General features: G+C 45.8%; 1 protein-coding gene across 1 annotated transcript in view; it reads left to right on the top strand.

Moving 5' to 3' along the window:
- The window catches only part of faf1 (Fas (TNFRSF6) associated factor 1), a 490,861-nt gene that overhangs the window by 341,042 nt on the left and 125,499 nt on the right, over nt 1-24,320 (top strand). Inside the window, exons 14-15 of the mRNA XM_038794284.1 lie at nt 5,625-5,761; nt 6,224-6,312. Coding sequence (XP_038650212.1) covers nt 5,625-5,761; nt 6,224-6,312 — 226 coding nt within the window. The remainder of the gene's footprint in view (nt 1-5,624; nt 5,762-6,223; nt 6,313-24,320) is intronic.

A 24,320-nucleotide genomic window follows, 5' to 3' on the forward strand; every position in this document is an offset into this window, starting at 1 on the left:
GGGAAGTGGTGCATTCATGGATTCCCTACAGTGCAGAAGGAGGCCATTTGGCCCATCGGGTCTGCATCGACACTCTGAAAGAACACCTTACCTCGGCCCTAACCCCACCTAACCTTTGGACACTAAGCAAATTAGCAAAGCCAACCAGCTAACCTACACATCTTGGAACTGTGGAAGGAAACTGGTGCTCCCAGAGGAAACCCATAACGACACTGGGAGAATGTGCAAACTGCACACAAACAATCACCAAGGTCGGAATTGAACCTGGGTCCCTGGCGCTGGTAGGCAACAGTGCTAACCACTGTGCCACCCCCACTATTGATAGGCTTTAACGATGTATGTACAATTCCAAATATAGTCTTGCCAGTTTTTTTTTCAAAACCTTGGTCTGTCACTTGTGAAGGAATGGTCGTAGCACTCGTTTCTAGTACTAAGGTCGTGTGATAAAATTTCTTGGAGGGAGGGATTCACGTTCTTGAGACATTGGGACCGGTTCTGGGGAAGGTGCGATGAGTACAAGCAAGACAGGTTGCATCTGGTTGGGGCTCTGGACCAATGTCCTCGGGGTTGTTTACTGGTGTTGTCAGGCAGGGTTTAAACTAGAGTGGCAGAGGGATGGGAAACTGAACAGGGAGACAGGGGAGGGAGGAATAAAGATAGAAATAAAGGACAGAAATGGAAGAAGCAAAAGTGCAAGGCAAAAAAAAGGGCAAGAAACAAATAGGATCATAATGCAAAATAAAGCAAATATGACTAACAAGGTTAAAAAGACAAGTTCTAAAGGATTTTTGTGCTAATGCATTCACATTCGTAATAAGGTAGATCAATTAGCAGTGCAAATAGATACAAATGATTATGATATAGTTACAGTTACAGAGACATGGCTGCAGGGGTACTAAGGATGGGAACTGAACATCTAGGGATATTCAGTATTCGGGAAGGACAGACAAAAAGTAAAAGGACGTGGCATAGCATTGCTAATAAAGGAGGAAATCAATGTAATAGTGAAGAAGGATATTTGGCTCGTAACATCATGGAATCGATATGGGTAGAGATAAGAAACACCGAGGGCAGAAAGTGTTGTTGGGCGTTGGCTATAGGCACCCAAACAGTAGTAAAGATGTAAGGGAAAGTATTAAACAAGAAATCAAAGATGCATGCAATAAGGGTACAACTACAACGAAAGAGAAAATGCTGGAAAATCTCAGCAGGTCTGGCAGCATCTGTAGGGAGAGAAAAGAGCTAACGTTTCGAGTCCAATGACTCTTTGTCAAATCCATTGTCATTGGACCCGAAACATTAGCTCTTTTCTCTCCCTACAGATGCTGCCAGATCTGCTGAGATTTTCCAGCATTTTCTCTTTCGTTTCAGATTCCAGCATCCGCAGTAATTTGCTTTTATCAAGGGCATAACTGTAACCATAGGTGACCTTAAATTACATACAGATTGGACAAACCAAACTAGCAATGATATGGTGGAGGAGTTGTTCCTGGTGTATGTATGTGATGTAAAAGGAATATGGGAGTAGGGAAAGTAGAACGTTTGTTCAGAGTCCACGTGCATTGGACCAAATGGACTCCTTTGTGCTGTCGATGGCTATGAGGCAAGAAGTTAATAAATATAGTTTTGCTTTGAATAAACTTTGGCCAAATTGACTCATTATTTGTTAAATTACATTTTCTTACTACATAGATACCTTTATTGTGAATTGTGAAAAGCCAAACTAGAATATTGACACTAAATATTGCAAATGGTTTAGTGCTCCAATATCTTATCAATGCCCAGTTCAAGTTCCACCAGAACTCATCGTGGTCTTGATCCAGACATTGACGTAAGCTGAATGCCTCTGGAGTTACAATGGTAACTGACCTCAACAACAAGACATCACTCAGTTGGGTATGGTACCAACCGAGCCTTAACATTGACTTCTTGAAGTCAAGAGGGATGAAAGGAGAAACTGTCCAATGGCTGGAACCACACCTGATGCAAAGGAATAGCATGTTTTTCAGAGGCCGTTCATCTCAAACTCAGGGTATCACTGAAGGTGTTCCTCAGATCTTCAGATACTTCATTGACGACCATCCCTCTTCATTGATGACCATCCATCCAATCTAAGATCATGATTGGAGTTTTCACATTGATCCACATTGATTCTGCAGTGTACAACTCTTCATATACAATGACAATAAACTATTATGTCAACCTGCATAGGCTTTGCCTGACAAATGACTGCTAACATTCATGCCACCTAAGTGACAAGTAATTCCCATTTTGAACAAGAGAAAACCCAACCATTTCCCCTTGGCCTTTTGTGCCACACCCTTCCTGAAATCCCTCTCCCCCAGATCACTTCCTTGCCTACAGTATCTTTCGTTCGGTCAAGGATTACTGAGGAGCTCCTGTAGAACCTGAGGCTATGGAAAATATATACTTTTGTATTCTTCCCCAAAGGGGAGGATGACATTTTTTTGGTTCTTTCCAGCTACACTCTTTTGTTGTACCACCTACAATGCAACAGCTGTTGGTGGTGTCCATATGTGCCTATATACCTACAAAACAAATGTATAGACCAGGAGTGAAGTACACACAAGAAAATTTGGGATTTTTTTTTTTGTAGAAGGAAGTTGAGAAATAATTTCACCCACAGGACATTTGGGGTTTGGAACTCTCATTGCCACAAAGGGTGGTAGAAGCAGAAACTCTCATCATAACTTAATAAAAATACTTAGGTGTGCCCTTGAAGTGCTGTAACCACAAGGGCTACAGACCAAGAGGTACAAAATTGAATTAGGCTGGATGCAGAATGACTATATTCTGCGTTGTAAAGTTTCTGTGTTTCCGTTTCAATTGGGCAAATGTATGCAATGAAATAGAGTTTTAAATGTTTAAATGTAATTACATTAAATTCAGTTGCTAGATTGATTTTTACTAATTTATAATCTGGGGTATGCACTCAAACATCCCTTTTATCCCCAACACAAACTAATTGATTTTTATATGTGTTGCACTGAGTGACATAAACACCTTTCTCCTGCATAAAACTTTCATTTACAATTTTTACTTTACCTAATCTGTATAATATTATTCCAAAAACTAGATTTGTTTTTTTCTCTGTCTCCCATACCTGCCCACATTACACTGTTGTTTTTTGTAAATTTTCTGCCTAGATGTCAAGCTGTTCTCTTTTAGATTCTGCAGAACGGAGGGCAGCACGGTAGCATAGTGGTTAGCACAGTTGCTTCACAGCTCCAGGGTCCCAGGTTTGATTCACGGCTTGGGTCACTGTCTCTGCAGAGTCTGCACGTTCTCCCCGTGTCTGTGTTGGTTTCCTCTGGGTGCTGCAGTTTCCTCCCACAGTCCAAAGATGTGCAGGGGTAGGTATTTGGCTATGATAAATTGCCCTTGGTGTCCAAAAAGGTTAGGTGTGGTTACTGGGTGATTGGGTGGAGGCGTGGGATTAAGGGGGTGCTCTTTCCAAGGGCGGGTGCAGACTCGATGGGCCAAATGGCCTCCTCCTGCACTTTAAATTCTATGATCTATGATCATTGAAAGCAAAGTCCCATGATATCTGTCTGAGTCATCCTCTCTCTCATACACATACTCGCTCATAGACACACTTTATCTTCGACTCTCACAAATTTGTCTCACTCACAATCATGGAGGCTTTCACTTTGACACTTGCACTCTCATTCCTTCACATATACACTGACCAAAGCAGCACTATACTCTCAAACCCCCGGCAGAGTGTGTTGGGGGGGAACCTTGCAAACTCTCTTGGAGGCAATTCCTAACATCAGATAATTTTTATTCTTAATTTTTTAGTGCAAATGCTTCAACATTTTCTAAGTTATTTATATAGCTCGATATTTCCTTCACCAAAACTATGATAGCTGGAACCAAGGCCAAGAAATAGTTCTATATTTGAACCAATAAGAAGAATATATTACTTAATTTATTTTCCTGTAATGGTCATATTCAGTGTGCCACCATTCCGTGTTTTATTCCACATTCCTCAGATTATATTTCTAGCTATCTGAGCAACAGACTATTAAATTGGATTTTCTGCAAAAAAAATTCTATTTACACTCCATCCTTTGCATTTCATTATTACTATGGCATTTGAGTTACCATCAAATATTTAGATGTAAAATCAGATTGCATTTTTTCACATATAGTTGTAATGTTGGTCTCCACTTAAACCTGCTAGTGCAGGTACAATCTACCCCTTGACTTACCAGTTGATTGAATAGACAAAACCAGGGTCAGTTATATGTAATATTCAAGTGTTTTAATACGTAAAATCAATAGCTTTTTTAGAATTGACAAATGTTCTAAATCTAATTGCAAAACAAAAAACCCATTCAGCAGTCCATTTTAGCCATGAATAAAGTTGCAGAGCATTGTTCACTTTGCGACAACTTGGTCCTATCTTGGCAAGTTGCATTTGTGGACTATTGATAAAATAAATTTGGCATTCTCGTTTTAGTTTAAAACAAAATAAATCGATATAAGAAAAATTGAAGCTGTCTGAAGTACTGTTTAAACACATGTTTATGCCGAAAAGCTAGATAACCTGATGTTGTATCTTTCTCTACTTCATTACAATTGATAATGTGGCAGAATATTATTTTAACTGAAGACCTTTTAAGGAAGATGTTTGAATGTTTTGAAATCTATAAAGCAAATACAATGGTAAACTGAATTAGAAGTAAAAGAATTTGGTTTCTAAAATACAATTGAATAGATTTATCATATGCATCTCAGGATTGGGAAATAGTGTGTGGGATCCGTTCTGGATGTGGAATTCGACTCCCCCCTCCCGCCCCCCAATTTTATCACTACATTCTAACAGATTGAATTATTCATTTGAAGATCAATTTCCAACCTTCCCCACTATAGTCTGCGATCATCATAAATAAATATGAATATTTAGCTATGCAACATTTAGCAAACTATCAGCCATTTTGAAAAAGGAAATGTTGCTTTTTTTACTTTTCATTCTTCAATTATAGTATGCAGCCATGAGGTAACCAGTTCTGAAAGATTTATCGCAATGATTAGAGATGTGAATTCAATTAATTGCGACGTGAACTAAACTTCTTAATACATAAATACACTGAAACATGCCCGCTACTCCCAACACAAACAAATTCATTTTTATTTGTGTTGTGCTGAGTAAAATTTAAAACCTCTATCCCATGTAAAACTTTGAATTTATAATTTGTATTCAACAAAAACTGAATTGTTAAATAAGTTTTTCATGTCTCCCATATCTGTCCACATCACACTTATTGTTATTTATAAATTTTCTGCTGAGATGTCAAGTTGCTGTGGTTCTGCAAAAGTTGAAAAGTAAGTCCCATAATATCTGTCTGACTCACCCTTTCTCTCTCACGCATACATATGCACTGGCACACAAGCACATTATCTCAAATGTGCATAATTGAGAGCATTTTATATATGGGATACTATATAGATTAGGATGTTTTTCAAAGCCTGTTGAAAAGTATTGAAATAAATTTTAATTCATGCAAAAAACATTTTCAGCTTTGTGCTCAGTTACAGGTTAATGACTATTGAATGCTTTTCTTGAACAAATTGGTTTTTTTTCCCTCTTTCTACAGGTTTTTGAGCATGTGCACAAGACATTTTGGTAGTGTTGTGGCCCAAACCATACGGACATACAAAACTGATCAGTTTCCCTTACTACTTATAATAATGGGGAAACGATCATCCAATGAAGTTTTGAACGTGATTCAAGGTAATTTCAAGTAGAAAATCAATATTCTGAGCGTGTAATTTGTTTGTGGAACAATCAAAACAAATGGCAGAAATTAGAAAGTCCAATAATTGTATTTGTCACTTTGGCGAATGTTTATTCTGAGGATGAGAACATTTGAATACAGTACTTTGATTTATGTTGTGTCTATGCATGATACACAAAATGCTTTCTGGTAAATTAATCTTTTTCAAGATTTTTCTTCTATCAAGTATAATATTTACAAATGGATCTTTCCTTGCAAACTAAAAACAAGCGTGTTTAAGTCTGTGGTTAAAAATAGCTGCCCTGCCACTTAATACATTCAATCCGATCTTGAATTCATACCTTTTTTAACTGTGCCTCTACTTAATACCTTTCTAATGAAAGCTGAAATTGCTTGCCTCCATCAAACATAAATTAATCTTAATAGCTTAAAGCTCGGTTGTATTCCTTTGTTGCCAGGTAATACAACAGTAGATGATTTGATGATGCGGCTGATTAATGCCATGGAGATCTTCGCAGCTCAACAACAAGAGGATATAAGGGATGAGGTAAAGAGATGTGAAAATATTTATATGTTTTTCTTGTTGCGACCTTAGAATATTTTAGGACTATAAAAACAATTGTTTTCTTAAAATACAAATTGGAGGCACAATACAGGACTTGCAAAATATTTTCAGAAAATGAAAAAAAAACTCATTGAGACAAAAGGACTCCTTTTAAAAGTGAGGGGTTTCCAAACTTCTTTTTTGCATTTGATGTACTTTTTTTTAATCCAACGAACATACTCATACTCAATGTTTGTTTTAAAACAAACTGCTCTCTCTGTTGAAATTTGGAGTTGGCATTATCAGGTTTTTTTTAAAAGAAAAACTTACAGTTTTTTCCATATAATTCCCTTCACTCCTGAAGTTGGTCACATGCTGGAGCAAACTATTCCATGAATCGTGATAGTCTTCACTATCTTATCCAAGTAATTACTTATCTGTGTGCATCAGTCAGTGCAGAGTGGATATTATTGAGCCTGACCTTATCCTCATCCAGTGTTCACACAAAACCTTTCTTCAAGGGAGTTACTGGATATCAATCAGAGCAAGAACTATGGTTTCTTTAACCTCTTGCCTGGGAGATACTTGATCGCAGTTATGGCCAGCTAATTAAGCATAGGGTTGTCACATTGCACATATTAAATTGGTATAAAATATTTCAAATTGTGTCAACTGTTGAACTCCTCTCAGAACTGGATTTCAGTAGCCCAATTTACGGATGTTTTCTGTTTGTAACTGCATAAATTAAATTCTGAAATCTGATGCAAATGCCTTTGCAATTTTATCAAAACCTTACTTCTGCCAATTTAACCTATGTGACTCTTCAACAAAGTTAACATTTCTACTGAAGCTTCTATACATACTTATTCTGGCATGTATGTTAACTTGTTCCTCCTTTGGATAGTTGGACTTTTGAATCAATAGCCTTATCTTGCTCTTCAGTGTTTCTAGTCAGTCAATTCTCTATTTGCTGCAGTTAACAACTCATAATTGCCCAATATGTGTGTACGTAAAGTGCACAGTGCCTCTTCACTGACTGTGTTTTGTTCCAAATCTGTAAAGGTAAAGGCAGTGCCAGTTAGTCCCGAAGAATCAACCTAATGGTTTAATTCCCGTGCTGCACAAATACCACTTTTTCCTCACTGCCTACTACTAAAGGGGCAAAAGTGCCACCAATTATAGGAAGGGCAGGAAAAACCACTGGTAAATAGAAACATTGGTTAAATGTGCAGGATTTAGGTCAAGAATTAAGACCTGTGGATTGGCAAAATGCAGTAAAGATAGGGAAGGCCAGAAAGCGCAGTGAATGTACCAGGTCTTGTTGACTAAACTGTATTCCTGTCAGCCTGATGTGGTGCCGTACGTTTCGCCAAATTTTCCCTGAAACATCTGCTTTAATGCAAGTCTTTCTGCGCTCAAAGCATTCAGGTGAACAGAAATGTAGAGATAATGCAAGTCCCTTCCAGAGAAGAGGGGCATCTGATCGGACCAAAGGCAAATTTGGATTCCTGCCACAAACCAACTGGTATGGACTGCAAAGCCCCAACCATTTGAAAAGAGTTCTTATACTGCTCATGCCAGCATCATTTGCAATTTACAATCTGGTTGATCAACCAATATTTTTTGCAACATGTCATCCATGGTTTCTCTCTCAAACCATTACTAAGCAGGCTCTGAACCATGTGAGCATAACTTATGATATTCAAATGAGCAAATTCCCCAGCATTACCTGTCAGTAATTTGCTTGGTGTTCCTAATACTGTTCCCACCCATTTCTCCTTGCCTTATTGACAATGATTTATTTGTCTTAGCCATGTACAGTATTACAGTGGATAAGCTAAATCTGTTCACCATTTCTATGCAGTGTAACACAAAAAATCCCCAGCTTTGTATCATACATTTAAGTCTATTGCCACTGCGTCCTAAAAGTCACTGGCTAGTGACAAGCTCACAATAGGACGTGGTGGTGTCTTCTCATTTTTTATACAAATTTCACATCAAGCCCTGACTTGCTCAATAAGGTAGTCATTCTTTATACAGCACCTCGTAAAGCTTTTTGTTTTTGTGGCACCAGAGGTGCAAACTGTCTATGCAATTTCCAAATAATCACAATTTTGTCGACCAAATTCTTATCCCAGAATTAACAAGACTCCTTGAGCTCTTTAATGAGAAATTTCCGGCTTCCTTATTGATAAACAGTAATGCCTAACCTAGTAAAATCTAGATTCACAGTCTTCCCAAGCACATTTCTTCATGTCTCACGTTATCTGTGCTTTTTTTTCATGGAGCATCTGCTTAACAATAGAGATATGTCACTCAAAACTACACTTTTTATTCATTTGTGGGATGTGAGCGTTGCTGGTTAGGCCAGCATTTATTGCCCATCCTTAGTTGCCCGTCAGAATGTTGTGGTGAGCTGTCTTCTTGAACCGTCGCAATCCTCGAGGTGTAGGTACACCAACTGCGCTGTTAGGGACAGAGTTCCAGGATGTTGCCCCAGTGACAGTGAAGGAACGGCGATATATTTCCAGAGTGAGGGCAGCACGGTGGCCTAGTGGTTAGCACAGCTGCCTCACGGCGCTGAGGTCCCAGGTTCGATCCCGGCTCTGGGTCACTGTCCGTGTGGAGTTTGCACATTCTCCCCGTGTTTGCGTGGGTTTCGCCCCCACAACTCAAAAATGTGCAGAGTAGGTGGATTGGCCACGCTAAATTGCCCCTTAATTTGAAAAAATAATTGGGTACTCTAAATTTTTTTTTTTAATTTTTAAAAAATATTTCCAGAGTGAATTGGAGGGGAATCTCTAGGTGGTGGGATTCCCAGGTATCTGCTGCTTTTGTCCTTCTAGGTGGCGGTGGTTGTGAGTTTGGAAGATGCTCTCTAAGGATTATGGTGAGTTACCTCTGCATCTTGTAGGTGGTACACACGCCTGCCACTGTTCGTCATTGGTGGAAGATTTGAATGTTTGTGGAAGGGCGAGCAATCATACCGGTTGCTTTGTCCTGGATGGTGTTGAGCTTCTTGAGCGTTGTTGGAGCTGCACTCAACCAGTCAAGTGGAGAGTATTCCTTTACACTCTGATTTGTGCCTTGGAGATAGTGGTCAGGCTTTGAGTGGGGGGGGTCAGGATTTACTTGAGTTACTCGCCGTAGGAGTCCTAGCCTTTGACCTGACCTGGTAGCCATAGTATTAATATGGCCAGTCCAGTTTCTGATCAATGGTAACCCCCAGGATGTTGATTGTGGGGGATTCAGCAATGGTCATGCCATTAAATGTCAAGGGGTGGTGGTTAGATCCTCTCTTGTAGGAGATGGTCATTGCCTGGCACTTGTGTGGCGCAAATGTAACTTGCCACTTGTCAGCCCAAGCCTGCATATTGTCCAGATCTTGCTGTATTTGGACATAGACTGCTTCATTATCTGAGGAGTCGCAAATGGTGCTGAACATTGTGCAGTCATCCGCAAACATCCCCACTTCTGACCTTATGATGGAATGGAGGTCATTGATGAAGCAGCTGAAGATGGTTGGGCCTAAGACACTACCCTGAGGAACTCCTGCAGTGATATCCTAGAGCTGAGATGATTGACCTCCAACCACCGTAACGATCTTCCTTTGTGCCAGGTATGACTCCAACCAGCAGAGCGATTTCCCCCTGATTCCAGTTTAATTAGGGCTCATTGATGCCAAACACGGTCAACTGCTGCCTTGATGTCAGGGGCAGTCACTCTCACCTCACCTGTGGCATTCAGCTCTTTTGTCTATATTTGAACCATGGCTGTAATGAGATCAAGAGCTGAGTGACTCTGGTGGAACCCAAACTGACCATTCCTGAGCAGGTTATTGCTGAGATAGCACTGTCAATGACTCCTTCAATCACTTTGCTGATGATGGAGAGTAGACTGATAGGGGGGTAATTGGCTGGGTTGGATTTGTCCTGTTTCTTGTGTACAGGACACACCTGGCTAATTTTCCACATTGCCAGGTAGATGGCAGTGTTATACTGGACTGGAACAGCTTGGCTAGGGGTGCGACTGACATCTGTGATGCTAGGGACCTCTGGAGGTTTATCCACATGGCACTTCTGGCTGAAGATTGTTGCGAATGCCTCAGCCTTGTCTTTTGCACATATATGCTGGACTCCTCAATTATTGAGGATGGGGATATTTGTGGAGCCTCCTCCTCCAGTGAGTTGTTTAATTGTCCACCACCATTCACGGCTGGATGTGGCAGGACTGCAGAGCTTCGATCTGATGCGTGTGTTGTGGAATCGCTTAGCTCTTGTCTATTACTTGTTGCTTCTGCTGTTTGGCACACAAGTAGTCCTGTGTTTTAGCTTCACCAGGTTGACACCTCATTTTTCGGGATGCCTGATGTTGCCCCTGGAATGCTCCCCTGCACTCTTCATTGAACCAGGGATGATCCCCTGGCTTAGTGCTAATGGTAGAGTGGGGGATATGCTGGGCAATGAGGTTGAAGATTTTGGTTGAATACAATTCTGCTGCTGCTGATGGCCCACAGCGCCTCATGGATGCCTAGTCTTGGTTTGCTAAATCTGTTCAAAGTCTACCCGATTTAGCATGGTGGTAGTGCCACACAATATGATGGAGGGTATCCTCAATTTGAATACAAGACTTTGTCTCCACAAGGACTGTGCGGTGGTTACTTCTACCAATTCTGTCGTGGAGTCTGCTGTAGTCCCAGTTCGGTATGTGGTGGTGCTACCGAGCCACTCTTGGTGGTGGACATTGAAGTTCCCCCACCCAAAGCATATTTTGCGCCTTTGCCACCCTCAGTGCTTCCTCAAAGTGGTATTCAACATGGAGGAGTACTGATTCACCAGCTGATGGTGGGCAGGCGTGGTCATCAGCAGCAGGTTTCCTTGCCCATGTTTAAGCTGATGCCATGTGACTTCATGCAGTCCAAAGTCAATGTTCATGACTCCCAGGGCAATTCCCTCCCGACTGTATACCACTGTACTGTCACCTTTACTGTGTCTGTCCTGCCGGTAAGACAGGACATACCCAGGAATGGTGATAGTGGTGTCTGGGACATTGCCCATAAGGTATGATTCTGTGAGTATGACTAGGTTTAACTCGTCTGTGAGACAGCTTTCCCAACTTTGACACAAGCCCCCAGATGTTAGTAAGGAGGACTTTGCAAGGTCGGCAGTGCAATGATATGTATATAGGCAAGCTAGTGAAGGGTTAATTATTACATCTGTGTAATTCAAACACTAGAGGGCACTACCATTTCTCTGTATATAAATCAGACCTCAGGGAATGCTGGGTTAGCAAATGAGAAAGCCTGAGAACAGCACGAGGAGTAGATTAAACCAGAGAGTTAACACGAGGATATTAATGACTACTTGATTATTGATTACTGCTAGACAGATTCTTTTTTTTTTAAATACTTTTTATTGGAGAAATTTTTCAGAGTACAAACATTTTAACCCCCCCTACATTTGAATTATATCAAAACAAAGTCAAACCCCCCTACTTAACAAGAATCCCCCCCACCCCCTACCCGCCCCCCCCCCCCCCCCCCCCCCCCCCCCCCCCCCCCCCCCCGCCTCCGAACCGGCCGCCAGACCACCTTGTCGTTTCTGGCAGTGTCCTCGGGCAGGCCTTGCCCGTAACACCACCGATACCGTGTTTCCTTCGTTGTTATCCCCCCCCCCCCCCCCCTCCCTCCCGCCCTCCCCTCCCCTCCCGGGTTGCTGCTGTCACGACCTCAGTTTCTATCTCTGATCTAAGAGGTCCAGGAAGGGTTGCCATCGCCTGAAAAACCCCTGCACCGACCCTCTCAGGGCGAATTTGATTCTTTCCAATTGGATGAAGTTTGCCATGTCGTTTAGCCAGGTGTTAACACTTGGAGGCCTTGCATCCCTCCACTGAATCAAGATCCTCCTCCGAGCCACCAAGGACGCAAAGGCTAATATTCCAGCCTCCCTCGCCTCCTGTACCCCCGGCTCCACCCCAACCCCGAAGATCGCAAGTCCCCATCCTGGCTTGACCCTGGACCCCACCACTCTCGACACCGTCCCTGCCACCCCCTTCCAGAACTCCTCCAGTGCCGGACATGCCCAAAACATGTGTGCATGATTCGCAGGGCTTCCCGAACATCTGACACACCTGTCTTCACCCCCGAAAAACCGACTCATCCTTGTCCCCGTCATGTGGGCTCTATGCAGTACCTTAAATTGAATGAGACTCAGTCTCGCACATGACGACGACGAGTTGACCCTCTCTAGGGCGTCTGCCCATGTCCCATCCTCTATCTGTTCCCCCAGCTCTACCTCCCACTTGTCTTTCAACTCCTCTACTGGTACCTCCTCCACCTCCTGCATAATCTTATAAATGTCCGAGATCTTCCCCTCCCCGACCCAGACCCCTGATAGCACCCTATCACTCGCCCCCCTGTCGGGAAGCACGGGGAACCCCTCTACCTGTCGTCTGGCAAATGCCTTCACTTGGAGGTACCTGAACGTGTTCCCCGGGGGGAGCCCGAATTTCTCCTCCAGCTCTCCCAAGCTCGCAAACCTCCCCTCTATAAACAAGTCCTTCAGTTGCCTAATGCCCACCCTCTGCCAGCTCAGAAATCCCCCTCCTGTATTTCCCCGTGCAAATCTGTGGTTCCCTCTTAGTGGTGCCCTTATCAAACCCCCCACTTCCCCCCTGTGTTGCCTCCACTGCCCCCAGATCTTGAGGGTGGCCGCCACCACCGGGCTCGTGGTATACCTCGTGGGAGGGAGCGGCCATGGTGCTGTTACCAGTGCCCCTAAGCTTATGTTGCCACAGGACGCCCTCTCCATACGCTTCCAAGCTGCCCCCTCCCCTTCCATCATCCACTTTCGTACCATCGATGCATTTGCCGCCCAGTAATATCCTGAAAGATTGGGTAACGCCAGCCCTCCACTATCCCTACTCCGCTCCAAAAAGACCCTTCTAACTCTAGGGGTGCCATGTGCCCACACGTACCCCATGATACTACTCGTTACCTTCTTGAAAAAGGCCCTAGGGAGGAAGATGGGCAGACACTGGAACAAAAACAAGAACCTCGGGAGGACCGTCATTTTAACTGACTGCACCCTCCCTGCCAGCGACAGCGGCACCATGTCCCACCTCTTAAACTCCTCCTCCATCTGTTCCACCAGCCTAGAAAAGTTCAGCTTGTGGAGGGTCCCCCAGTTCTTTGCCACCTGCACCCCCAAGTACCTGAAGCTTTTTACTGCTCTTTTGAAGGGGAGCCTCCCAATTCCCTCCCCCTGGTCTCCCGAGTGTATTACAAAGACCTCACTTTTCCCCAGATTTAATTTATATCCCGAAAAGTCCCCGAACTCCGCCAGTATTTCCATAACCTCCGGCATTCCCCCCTCCGGGTCTGCCACATACAGCAACAGGTCATCCGCATATAGCGAGACCCGATGCTCCTCCCCTCCCCTTGTCAGTCCCCTCCACCCCCCTGACCCCCCTCAGTGCCATCGCTAACGGTTCAATCGCTAATGCAAAGAGTAAGGGGGATAGGGGACATCCCTGCCTGGTACCTCGATGGAGCCCAAAATATTCTGACCTCCTCCCGTTTGTTACCACACTCGCCATCGGGGCCGAATAGAGCAGCTTTACCCACTTGATAAATCCCTCCCCAAACCCAAACCTTTCCAACGTCTCCCACAAGTATTCCCACTCCACCCTATCGAATGCCTTCTCCGCGTCTAGCGCTACCACTATCTCCGCCTCCCCCTCCACTGCCGGCATCATGATCACGTTTAACAATCTCCGGACATTTGTGTTAAGTTGGCGTCCCTTCACGAACCCCGTCTGGTCTTCATGGATTACCCCTGGCACACAATCCTCTATCCTGGTTGCCAGGACCTTTGCTAACAGCTTGGCATCTACATTTAAGAGGGAGATAGGCCTGTAGGACCCGCACTGGACCGGGTCCTTGTCCCGCTTCAAAATCAAGGAGATCAGGGCCTGCGACATTGTTGGGGGCAGAACCCCCCCCTCGCGCGCCTCATTAAAGGCTCTCACCAGCACTGGGCCCACCAGGTCCACAAATTTCCTGTAAAACTCCACCGGGAACCCATCCGGCCCCGGCGCCTTCCCCGCCTGCATCTGGCCTATCCCTTTAATTAGCTCCTGCAGCTCTATCGGCGCCCCCAACCCTTCTACCAGCTCCTCCTGTACCTTTGGGAACCTCAATTTGTCGAGAAAGTTCTCCATTCCCCCTCTCCTCTTCGGCGGTTCAGACCTATACAGTTCCCTGTAGAAGTCCCTGAAGACCCTATTCACCTCTTGCCCCTTCTGCACTACGTCCCCACCCCTCTCTCTCACTCCCCCAATCTCTCTGGCTGCATCTCGCTTACGAAGCTGGTGTGCCAGCATCCTGCTCGCCTTTTCCCCGTACTCATACGCCGCACCCTGCGCCCTTCTCCACTGCGTCTCCGCCTTCCTAGTGGTCAGTAGGTCGAACCTGGCCTGTAAACTGCGCCGCTCCCTCAATAGCCCCTCCTCTGGTGCCGCCGCATATTTCCTATCTACTTCTAGGAGCTCCCCCACCAGCCTCTCCCTTTCCTGCCTCTCCTTCCTCTCTCTGTGTGCCCTTATGGAGATCAGCTCTCCTCTAATCACTGCTTTCAGGGCCTCCCAGACCGTCCCCACCTGCACCTCACCCGTGTCGTTCGTACCCAGATAGTTCTCAATGCCCGTTCTGACCCTTCTGCACACCTCTTCGTCCGCCAACAGCCCCACATCCAGGCGCCACAACGGGCGCTGATCCCGCGCCTCCCCCAATTCCACGTCCACCCAATGTGGTGCATGGTCCGATATCGCAATGGCCGAGTACTCCGTGTCCTGCACTCTCGGTATCAGCCCCCTGTTCAATACGAAAAAGTCTATCCTGGAGTACACTCTGTGGACGTGGGAGAAAAAAGAATACTCCCTCGCCCTAGGCCTACCAAATCTCCATGGGTCTACCCCTCCCATCTGCTCCATAAACCCCCTTAACACCTCTGCCGCTGCCGGCCTCCTATTCGTCCTGGAACTCGATCTATCCAGCCCAGGGTCCAACACCGTATTAAAGTCCCCTCCCATGATCAGGCCCCCTGCCTCCAGTCCCGGGATGAGGCCCAGCAGGCGCCTCATAAAGCCCGCGTCGTCCCAATTCGGGGCATACACATTCACCAGCACCACACTCTCTCCCTGCAACCTACCCCTCACCATCACATACCTGCCCTCCTTGTCTGCCACCACTTCTGCCGCCACGAACGACACCCTCTTTCCCACCAGAATCGCCACCCCCCGGTTCTTGACATCCAAGCCTGAGTGGAACACCTGTCCCACCCACCCCCTTCTCAGGCGGACCTGATCTGCTACCCTCAAGTGAGTCTCCTGCAACATCGCTACATCAGCCTTCAGTCCCTTCAGGTGCGAGAAGACCCTTGACCTTTTAACCGGCCCATTCAGCCCCCTTACATTCCACGTAATCAATCGGATCGCTGGGCGACCCGTCCCTGCTCCCTGTCGATTAGCCATGTTCTGTCCCTTGCTCGCCCCGGGTCATCCCTCCCTTTCTGACCCGTTTCCCATAGCGATGCCCCCCCCCCCCCCCCCCCAGCTCTCCCCTTCTCGTCCCTGGTCTTTCCAGCAGCAACCCGGTGTCTCCCCCTAATCCTCCCCCCCCCCCCTGGCTAGGACCCCTCCTAGCCGCGATGTGCCCAACATCGTACTCCCGAGAGTCAGCTGATCTCCGCTGACCCGGCTGCTCCTGGCACACTCCGACTCCCCCCGGTTCGAGGGGGGGAAGGGGCCTCCCCCCCCCGCCATTCCACTCTGACCCCGCTCCAGCGCGGGAAAGGCTGCCATTACTGGCCACGCCCCACTCTTCTCCCCTCCCCCCTCCTCTCTCCTCCATCCCGCGCGCGGGAAAAACAGAGGAAAGCCCGCGCTTTCGCCCGGCCACACCCCGCCCCGCCATCTTCCACTCCCCCCCATCCCCATCCACGCCCGTGAAGGATCCCCTTAAAACCCCAGAGATAAACCCGCATGATCAACCCACTCCCCCCCGTCCCGTCTTCCCAACTTAACAATATAAATACCCAATGGCAAATAAATACATAAATACTTAACTACATACTTAAATAACAAAATAATTCAATAGCTATCAACTAACAATGTGCTTAACCATCACCCTCCATCAAACAGTATAAATAACCACAGATAACCATAACCAGAGAAGGAAGAAAACAAACAAAAAAAAAAGGGGACCCAACACCCGAAGAAAAAAGGGGTAAAAAGGGTAAATGACTAAGGGAAGTTGGAAACGGGAAGAAACACACCATAAGAAGAAAACGACCCGCAATAGAAATTTCAACAGTTCAAATATACAGAACACCAAACAACTCGAAACCTTCAAGATATTCAAAAAGTCAAACGATCAAGAAAAGCCAAACAATCCAAGAAACTGTTACCCAGCTCCGACCTGGCCTGAAAAGATAAGGGCCACTTGCTCAATCAAGAGTACCCAGGCGGCTACGACCGCCGGTGCTCCCAGGTTTTAGTTCATGTCCAGCTTTTCTTCTTGTACAAAGGTCCAGGCCTCCTCTGGGGACTCAAAATAATGATGCTGGTCCTTGTAGATGACCCACAAGCGCGCCGGCTGCAGCATTCCAAATTTGATCCTCTTCGCGTGTAGCACCGCCTTCGTCCGGTTGTACCGGGCCCGCCGCTTTGCCACCTCCGCACTCCAGACCTGGTACACCCTTACCGTCGAGTTCTGCCACTTACTGCTTTTCTCCCTTTTTGCCCACCTCAGGACTTTCTCCCGATCACATAGCCGCTGGAACCGCACCAGCACCGCCCTCGGGGGCTCGTTTGCCCTAGGCCTCCTGGCCATGACCCGGTGTGCCTCTTCCAGCTCCAGGGCGCAGGACCGGCCCCTTCCCCCATCAGGGAGCTCAGCATCTCCGCAACATATCCCGGGAGATCCGACCCCTCCAGGCCTTCTTCTAGGCCCAGGATCCTCAAATTTTTCCTCCTCATCCGAGTGTCCAGCTCCTCGAAACGGCTCTGCCACTTCAGGTGGAGTGCCTCGTGCACCTCCACCTTTGCCCCGAGGACCGTGGCCTCCTCCTCCCTCGCGGTCATCTCCTGCTGCAGCTCTCTGATCGACGCCTCTTGGGTCGCCTGGGCTCCCACCAACCTGGCGGTCGTCGCGTTCATGGACTCTAAGAGCTCCACTTTCAGCTCCGTGAAAAAACGGAGGAGAGCGGCCTGCTGCTCCTCCGCCCATTTCCTCCATCCCTCCGGTGCGCCGCCGGCCGCCATTTTGATTTTCTTCCCCCGCTTTTTTTGGGGAGCTGCTGCCACTTTTCTTGCCGCTCCACTCCGAGTACCGACCATAAAATCGGTCTAGTTCTCCTCAGGGGACCTTCCCCCACCGGGATTCGTCTTTTCAGCACCGTTGGGGCCCTCCAATTGGCCCGAAAACACCTTTGTCGCAGGAGCTTCCAAATGTGCGGCTTAGCTAGTCATAGCCGCAACCGGAAGTCACTGCTAGACAGATTCAATATTACTTTATTATTAACCATAGCTCAGTAGGTTGTGCGAACTTCATTTAATTAATTGGTATACAATAAATTTGTTTTATTTCAACCTAATGATTGGTGGATTCTTTGTCATTAACTCAACGGACCATTCTGGAACAAAAGACAAAGAACACAACATATTACATCCAAGGGGCTGGTTTAGCTCACTGGGCTAAATCGCTGGCTTTTAAAGCAGACCAAGCAGGCCAGCAGCACGGTTCGATTCCCGTACCAGCCTCCCCGGACAGGTGCCGGAATGTGGCGACTAGGGGCTTTTCACAGTAACTTCATTGAAGCCTACTCGTGACAATAAGCAATTTTCATTTCATTTTTCATTTCATTTCAAGGGTAATATAGCAGGCAGGGCTGGGTTTGCCATTGTCGTTTACGGTGCCTGGTTCGATGCCGGATGAGCTGTCCGGTTTCATTGCTTTTTTGTGTTTTCGTAGCGGTTGAATACAACTCAATGGCTTGCTAGATTACTTCAGAGGGCATTTAAGAGTCAACCACATTGCTGTGGGTCTGGAGTCACATGTAGGCCAGACCAGGTAAGGATGGCAGATTTCCTTACCTTAAGGACATTAGGGAACCAGGTGGGTTTTTATGACAATTGACAATGGTTTCATGGTCATCATTAGACTTTTAATTCCAGATATTTTATTGAGTTTAAATTCCATTGCCTGCCGTGCTAGGATTCAAACCCAGGTCCCCAGATCTTTAACTGGGTCTCTGGTTTACTAGTCCAGCGACAATACCACTATGCCACTGCCTCCACCTGAACTAATGAAAAGGCTGATCCCAGCTATCCTGCAAGAGAATTCTAACTACCCTTTGGAAGACGCTCATTATTTTCTTTTCACTACCCTTTTGGAAGGCATTAACATGTTTTTATCTCCAAACCTGAAACACGTAACACTTTCATACTCTTTGACCTTCTGTTGATCTGCCTCATCAAGAAACTCCAGGTTACAGTTATGTCAGCCCAGCCCACAAACTATGAAGTGCAACCACTATCTAAAACTGCACAGTTGAATAAATCAACTGTTAAAATACACATCACTGGGTCCAAATTCTCAGTGGCCGACACAATTCCATCATGGTAGTTCCCATCATATTTTCAGCCTCTTAATTATCTGTTTCATGCATTATTTCAAAAAGTGATTCCTTCGCTGTGGGCAATGCATTGCATACTTGGAATGAAGCCGATAACATTGAGTCACCATTCCCCATATTTTTCTTAGAGTTAAGCATCTGCGGTCGCCATCCAAGACCTACTTTTTGTCCTGACCCTCAAATTGTTTAAAAGTACCACCATCTTCAGATGGTTTACCAATAATCCCATCTTTGAACTGGAACCTGTGTTTAATGTTTTATCGATCTCTAAACCCAGCCACCATCAAATGCTCCAACCTTTGCCTCATCACAAAGTTATCTAAATTCACGAGGAAAGTAGCTAGAAATTACTGTCTTCCTAGGAATATATTTAGGGCAGCAGTCATATAGACTAAAAAAAAGTCTTTACTTTGAAATTGAACCCCGATCTGCACCAAACGTCTGTTGACATGAGAAGTGCATACACAATTAAGAAACTTAAATGCCAATGCAGATTCAGGGATTTAAAGTTCAAGTCTCTTCAGTCTCTTATACCATCTGTCAAAGTCCATGATGCATTCCTCTATGGACTGATCATCTGTTTTCTTCATTCTATCAAAGGGTAACTATGCTTCATATGCTTTCAATGAGTCATCCTTATTGTAGAATTTATCTAAAACAGTGTCAGAAGGTTCAATCCTTCTTCATTATCCAAGTCATTCACGTTCCATTCAGAAAATACTCTACTCCTAATCTTACTGTTTTCAAGAAATGACAAAGTCAAAGCCATATGTACTTGTTTCAAAATAGTGAAGCAACCCATGTCATTGGGTCACCTTCAGTTTTCCATTGCTCATCTGGTTTCATCTCCGAGAAAATCGGTGGATAGTCTCGGCCTGGTATTTTGCATCATCTTTCTGCCATCCTGTAATTTAAATTTGTCAACAGCAGTATGCTGATTTTCCTTCAGAGGATAGAGTCAAAAACCTCCTTTTGCAACAACCAATTACCCAGACTTACTGTTCATCCTCTGCTACGATAATTGCATGTGAAGAAAGCATAAGCATGAGGCTGGTCTTTTACCTTGAGCAGATTTATTTTCACAGCTCAGCAGAGTGGCAGCATCTTTCTGTTCCCCAAAGCCAACTGTTCCAACTGTGTCCATTTATAGTCGAGGCAATGCACATCACCTGCCTTTAACAATGGAGCTGGCTTAACATTTGCCAAAGCCTGCACTTGCTGCTGGCTGGAGGTTGTGTTTCTCTGAGCTCCTGCTGTTTTGGCTGTAACCCTGTTTCCAGACCTGGTGTTTTATTTTGGATGCTAATTGCCTTTTCGGACTTTGAAGCCTGGATATGGGAGAACAATGCAGCTACGGGTTGGATAGAGGGAAAGAGGAGCCTGCTGCCGCAAGTTGCTAGCAGGGGAGGGAAAGGAAAGAAGCGGCCTGCCTGCAGCTGCTTCGCCTGGTGCTGTGTATCTGCTAATGGTTGCCTTTTTGCTTGTCAACTTGGTGTGAAGCGGGCAGCACGGTGGCGCAGTGGGTTAGCCTTGTTGCCTCACGGCGCTGAGGTCCCAGGTTCAATCTCTGCTCTGGGACACTGTCCGTGTGGAGTTTGCACATTCTCCCCGTGTTTGCGTGGGTTTCGCCCCCACAACCTAAAGATGTGCAGGGTAGGTGGATTGGCCACGGCTAAATTGGCCCTTAATTGGAAGAAAATAATTGGGTAGTCTAAATTTATATTTTAAAAAACTTGGAGTGAAGCAAGAGGTAGATTTTGGTTGGCCTGCTGCCAGGCTGATGGTGGAGGAGAAAGAACTTGCTCTTGCAGTCATTGAACTGGATGGAGTCTGGATGCCGGTACTGTGGGAGCAGCAGAGCGGCGACCCAATTGAGTGTGTAACTCTTTGCACTGATGTTGGTCTTTCTCTCACTGATGGGGAATTGTATGTTTGTTATTGTACTCTTTTTATTTATTGTTTTTGTGCCTAGCGGCCTTGTGCTCGCCAGTTACAGTTCCTCATGCTTCTGTGCACCGGGGGTTCAGGGACTCTCCTGCTGCTGGTGCCTGTCCTTTTTCCGACGGACTGTCTTGCTTGCGGGTGCCATTCCACCAGTGTGAGGCTGTTGCTGGAATCGGGGCGAGGTGGGGAGGGGGGTTGGATGGCTTAAGTGCTGGTGGCTTTGGAGAATAAAAATATATTTTTTTAAAAAGTGCTGGTGACTTTGTGTTCTTCATTGTTTGTTGGGGGCGTGGGGTTTGGCTTTTTGTGGTTACCCTGTATTTTGTCTTGATTTTTGTGTAATGGAGCTGGTTTTTTTTGGGTTGAACTAGGCCTCCTCTTGGGAGGGGAGGAGTGTTCTCTCCCTCTCTTCCGCCGTGCCCCGCATCGGTCTTTCCTTTTCCAGTGATCTGCGCTGCTCGTTTGGGTGCCTTTCCACTGATGTGGGGCTGCCTTTGGGGCAGGGCACGGTGTGTCCTTTTCTGGTTGTCTGGAGCTACTGTTGGGGTGGGGGTGGGGAGGGAAGTGATCATCTGCTGGCTTGAAAGCTGGTTGTTTTGTTCAGTGGAACTGTTTGTGAGTTGAACCGTTCCCCCTCTTGACAGGGGAGGGATGCCCTCTCTCTCTCTTTCTCTTCTGCCATGCCCCACATTGTGTGTCCTTTTCCGGTGGTCCGTGTTGCTCGTTTGGGCGTATTTCCACCAATGTGGGGCCACTATTTGGGGATGGGGGGTGCAGTATGTTGGTGCTTTTGGTTGCAAGCTGGTGGTTTTGTTTTCTTGTTGATTAAATGGTTTCTGTTTTTGTATTATGAAGATATTAATAAACACAAAATATCAGTTAATAAACACAAAAACGCAGAAAAGGAAGAAGTCAAGGAGGGTTTGTCTACTGAGTCAGTATCAGTGGAAGTCAGAAACAAGAAAGGAGCAGTCACTTCATTGGGAGTTTTCTATAGACTCCCAATAGCAGCAGAGAGATGGAGAAACAGATTGGGGGCAGATCTTGGAAAAGTGCAGAAGTAACAGAGTTGTTGTCATGAGTGACTTCAACTCCTCTAATATTGACTGGAACCTCCTTACTGCAAATGGTTTACAGGTGTACAGGAAGGATTCCTGACTCAATATGTAGAGAGGCTGACTAGGGGGAGGCCATATTGGATTTGGTGCTTGGCAACGAACAAGGCCAGGTGTCAGATGTCTCGGTGGGACAGCATTTTGGTGACAGTGACCACAACTCCATCATCTTTACCATAATCAAGAAGAGGGATAGGAACAGACCGTATGGGAAGGTATTTAATTGAGGGACGGGAAATCATACTGCTATTAGACAGGAGGTGAGGAGCATAAAGTGGGAACAATTGATCTTGGGGAAATGCACAACAGTAATGTGGGGGTTGTTTAAGGAGCACTTGCTGCGAGTGCTGGATAGTTTTGTCCCACTGAGACGAGGAAGGAATGGTAAGGTGAAGGAGCCTTGGATGACAAGGGAAGTGGAGCTTCTAGTCAAGGGGAAGAAGGAGGTTTATGTAAGGTTGAGGAAGAAAGAATCTGGCATGGCTCCAGAGGGTTACAAGATAGCCAAGAAGAACTCAAAAATGGACTTAGGAGAGCTAGAAGGGGCATGAAAAAGCCCTGGCGGGAAGGATTAGGAAAACCACAAGGCGTTCTACATTTATGTGAGAAATAAGAGGATGACCAGAGTGAGAGGAGGGCCGATCAGGGATAGTGGAGGGAACTTGTGCCGAGGATCTGAGGAGATAGGGGAGGCCCTAGAGAGAAAGGAACCTTGTTGCTCGTGAGAACAGCGTGAACCAGGTTGATATTAAGCAGGAGGATGTGCTGGAAATTTTGAAAAGCATCAGGATAGATAAGTCCCCTGGGCCTGACGGGATATACCCAAGATTACTACGGGAAGCGAGGGAGGAGATTGCTGCGCCTTTGGCAATGATCTTTGCATCCTTACTCTCCACTGGAGTAATGCAGGATGATTGGAGAGAGGCGAATGTTGTTCCCCTGTTCAAGAAAGGGAATAGGAAAATCCCTAGGAATTACAGACCAGTCAGTCTTAAATCTGTGGTGAGCAAAATGTTGGAAAGGATTCTGAGAGATAGGATTTATGATTATTTAGAAAAACATAGTTTGATTAAAGATAGTCAACGTGGCTTTGTGAGGGGCAGGTCATGCCTCACAAGCCTCATTGAATTCTTTGAGCATGTGACGAGACACATTGATGAAGGTCGGGCAGTGGATGTGGTGTATATGGATATCAGTAAGGCATTTGATAAGGTTCCCCATGGTAGGCTCATTCAGAAAGTTAGGGGGCATGGGATACAGGGAAATTTGGCTGTCTGAATACAGAATTGGCGGGCCGAAAGAACACAGCGAGTGGTAGTGGATGGAAAGTATTCCGCCTGGAAGTCGGTGACCAGTCATGTCCTGCAGGGATCTGTTCTGGGACATCTGCTCTTTGTGGTTTTTATAAATGACTTGGATGATGAAGTGGAAGGGTGGATTAGTAAGTTTGCCGGTGACACAAAGGTTGGTGTAGTTGTAGATAGTGTCGAGGGCTATTGCAGGTTACAACAGGACATTGACAGGATGCAGAGCTGGGCTGAGAAGTGGCAGATGGAGTTCAACCTAGATAAATGTGAAATGATTAATTTTGGATGGTCGAACTTGAATGCTGAATACAGGGTTAAAGGCAGGATTCTTGGAAGTGTGGAGGAACAGAAGGATCTTGGGCTCCATGTACATAGATCCCTCAACGTTGCCACCCAGGTTGATGGGGTTTTTAAGAAGGCGTATGGTGTGTTGGCGGGGATTGAGTTTAAGAGCCGCGAGATTTTGCTGCAGCTTTATAAAACCCTGGTTAGACGACACTTGGAATATTGTGTCCAGTTCTGGTCGTCTCATTAGAGGAAGGATGCTTTGGAGAGGGTGCAGAGGAGATTTACCAGGCTGCTGCCTGGACTGGAGGGCATGTTTTATGAAGAAAGGTTGATGGAGCAAGGCTTTTCTCACTGGAGCGAAGAAGGCAGAGAGGTGACTTGGTAGAGGTGTACAAGGTGATGAGAGGCATGGATAGAGTGGATAACCAGATACTTTTCCCCAGGGTGGAAATGGCTGTCATGAGCAGACATCATTTTAAGGTGATTGGAGGAAGGTATAGGGGAGATGTCAGGGGTAGGTTCTTTACACAGAGAGTGATGGGTGCGTGGAATGCATTGCCAGCAGAGGTGGTGGAGTCTGAATCATTCGGGCATTTAAGCGACTCTTGGACAGGCAGTAATTATTTTTAAAAAATAATTTATTGGCATTTCCCATGGCAGCA

The sequence above is a fragment of the Scyliorhinus canicula genome, chromosome 4, assembly GCF_902713615.1.
Source record: "Scyliorhinus canicula chromosome 4, sScyCan1.1, whole genome shotgun sequence".
NCBI classification, from domain to species: domain Eukaryota; kingdom Metazoa; phylum Chordata; class Chondrichthyes; order Carcharhiniformes; family Scyliorhinidae; genus Scyliorhinus; species Scyliorhinus canicula.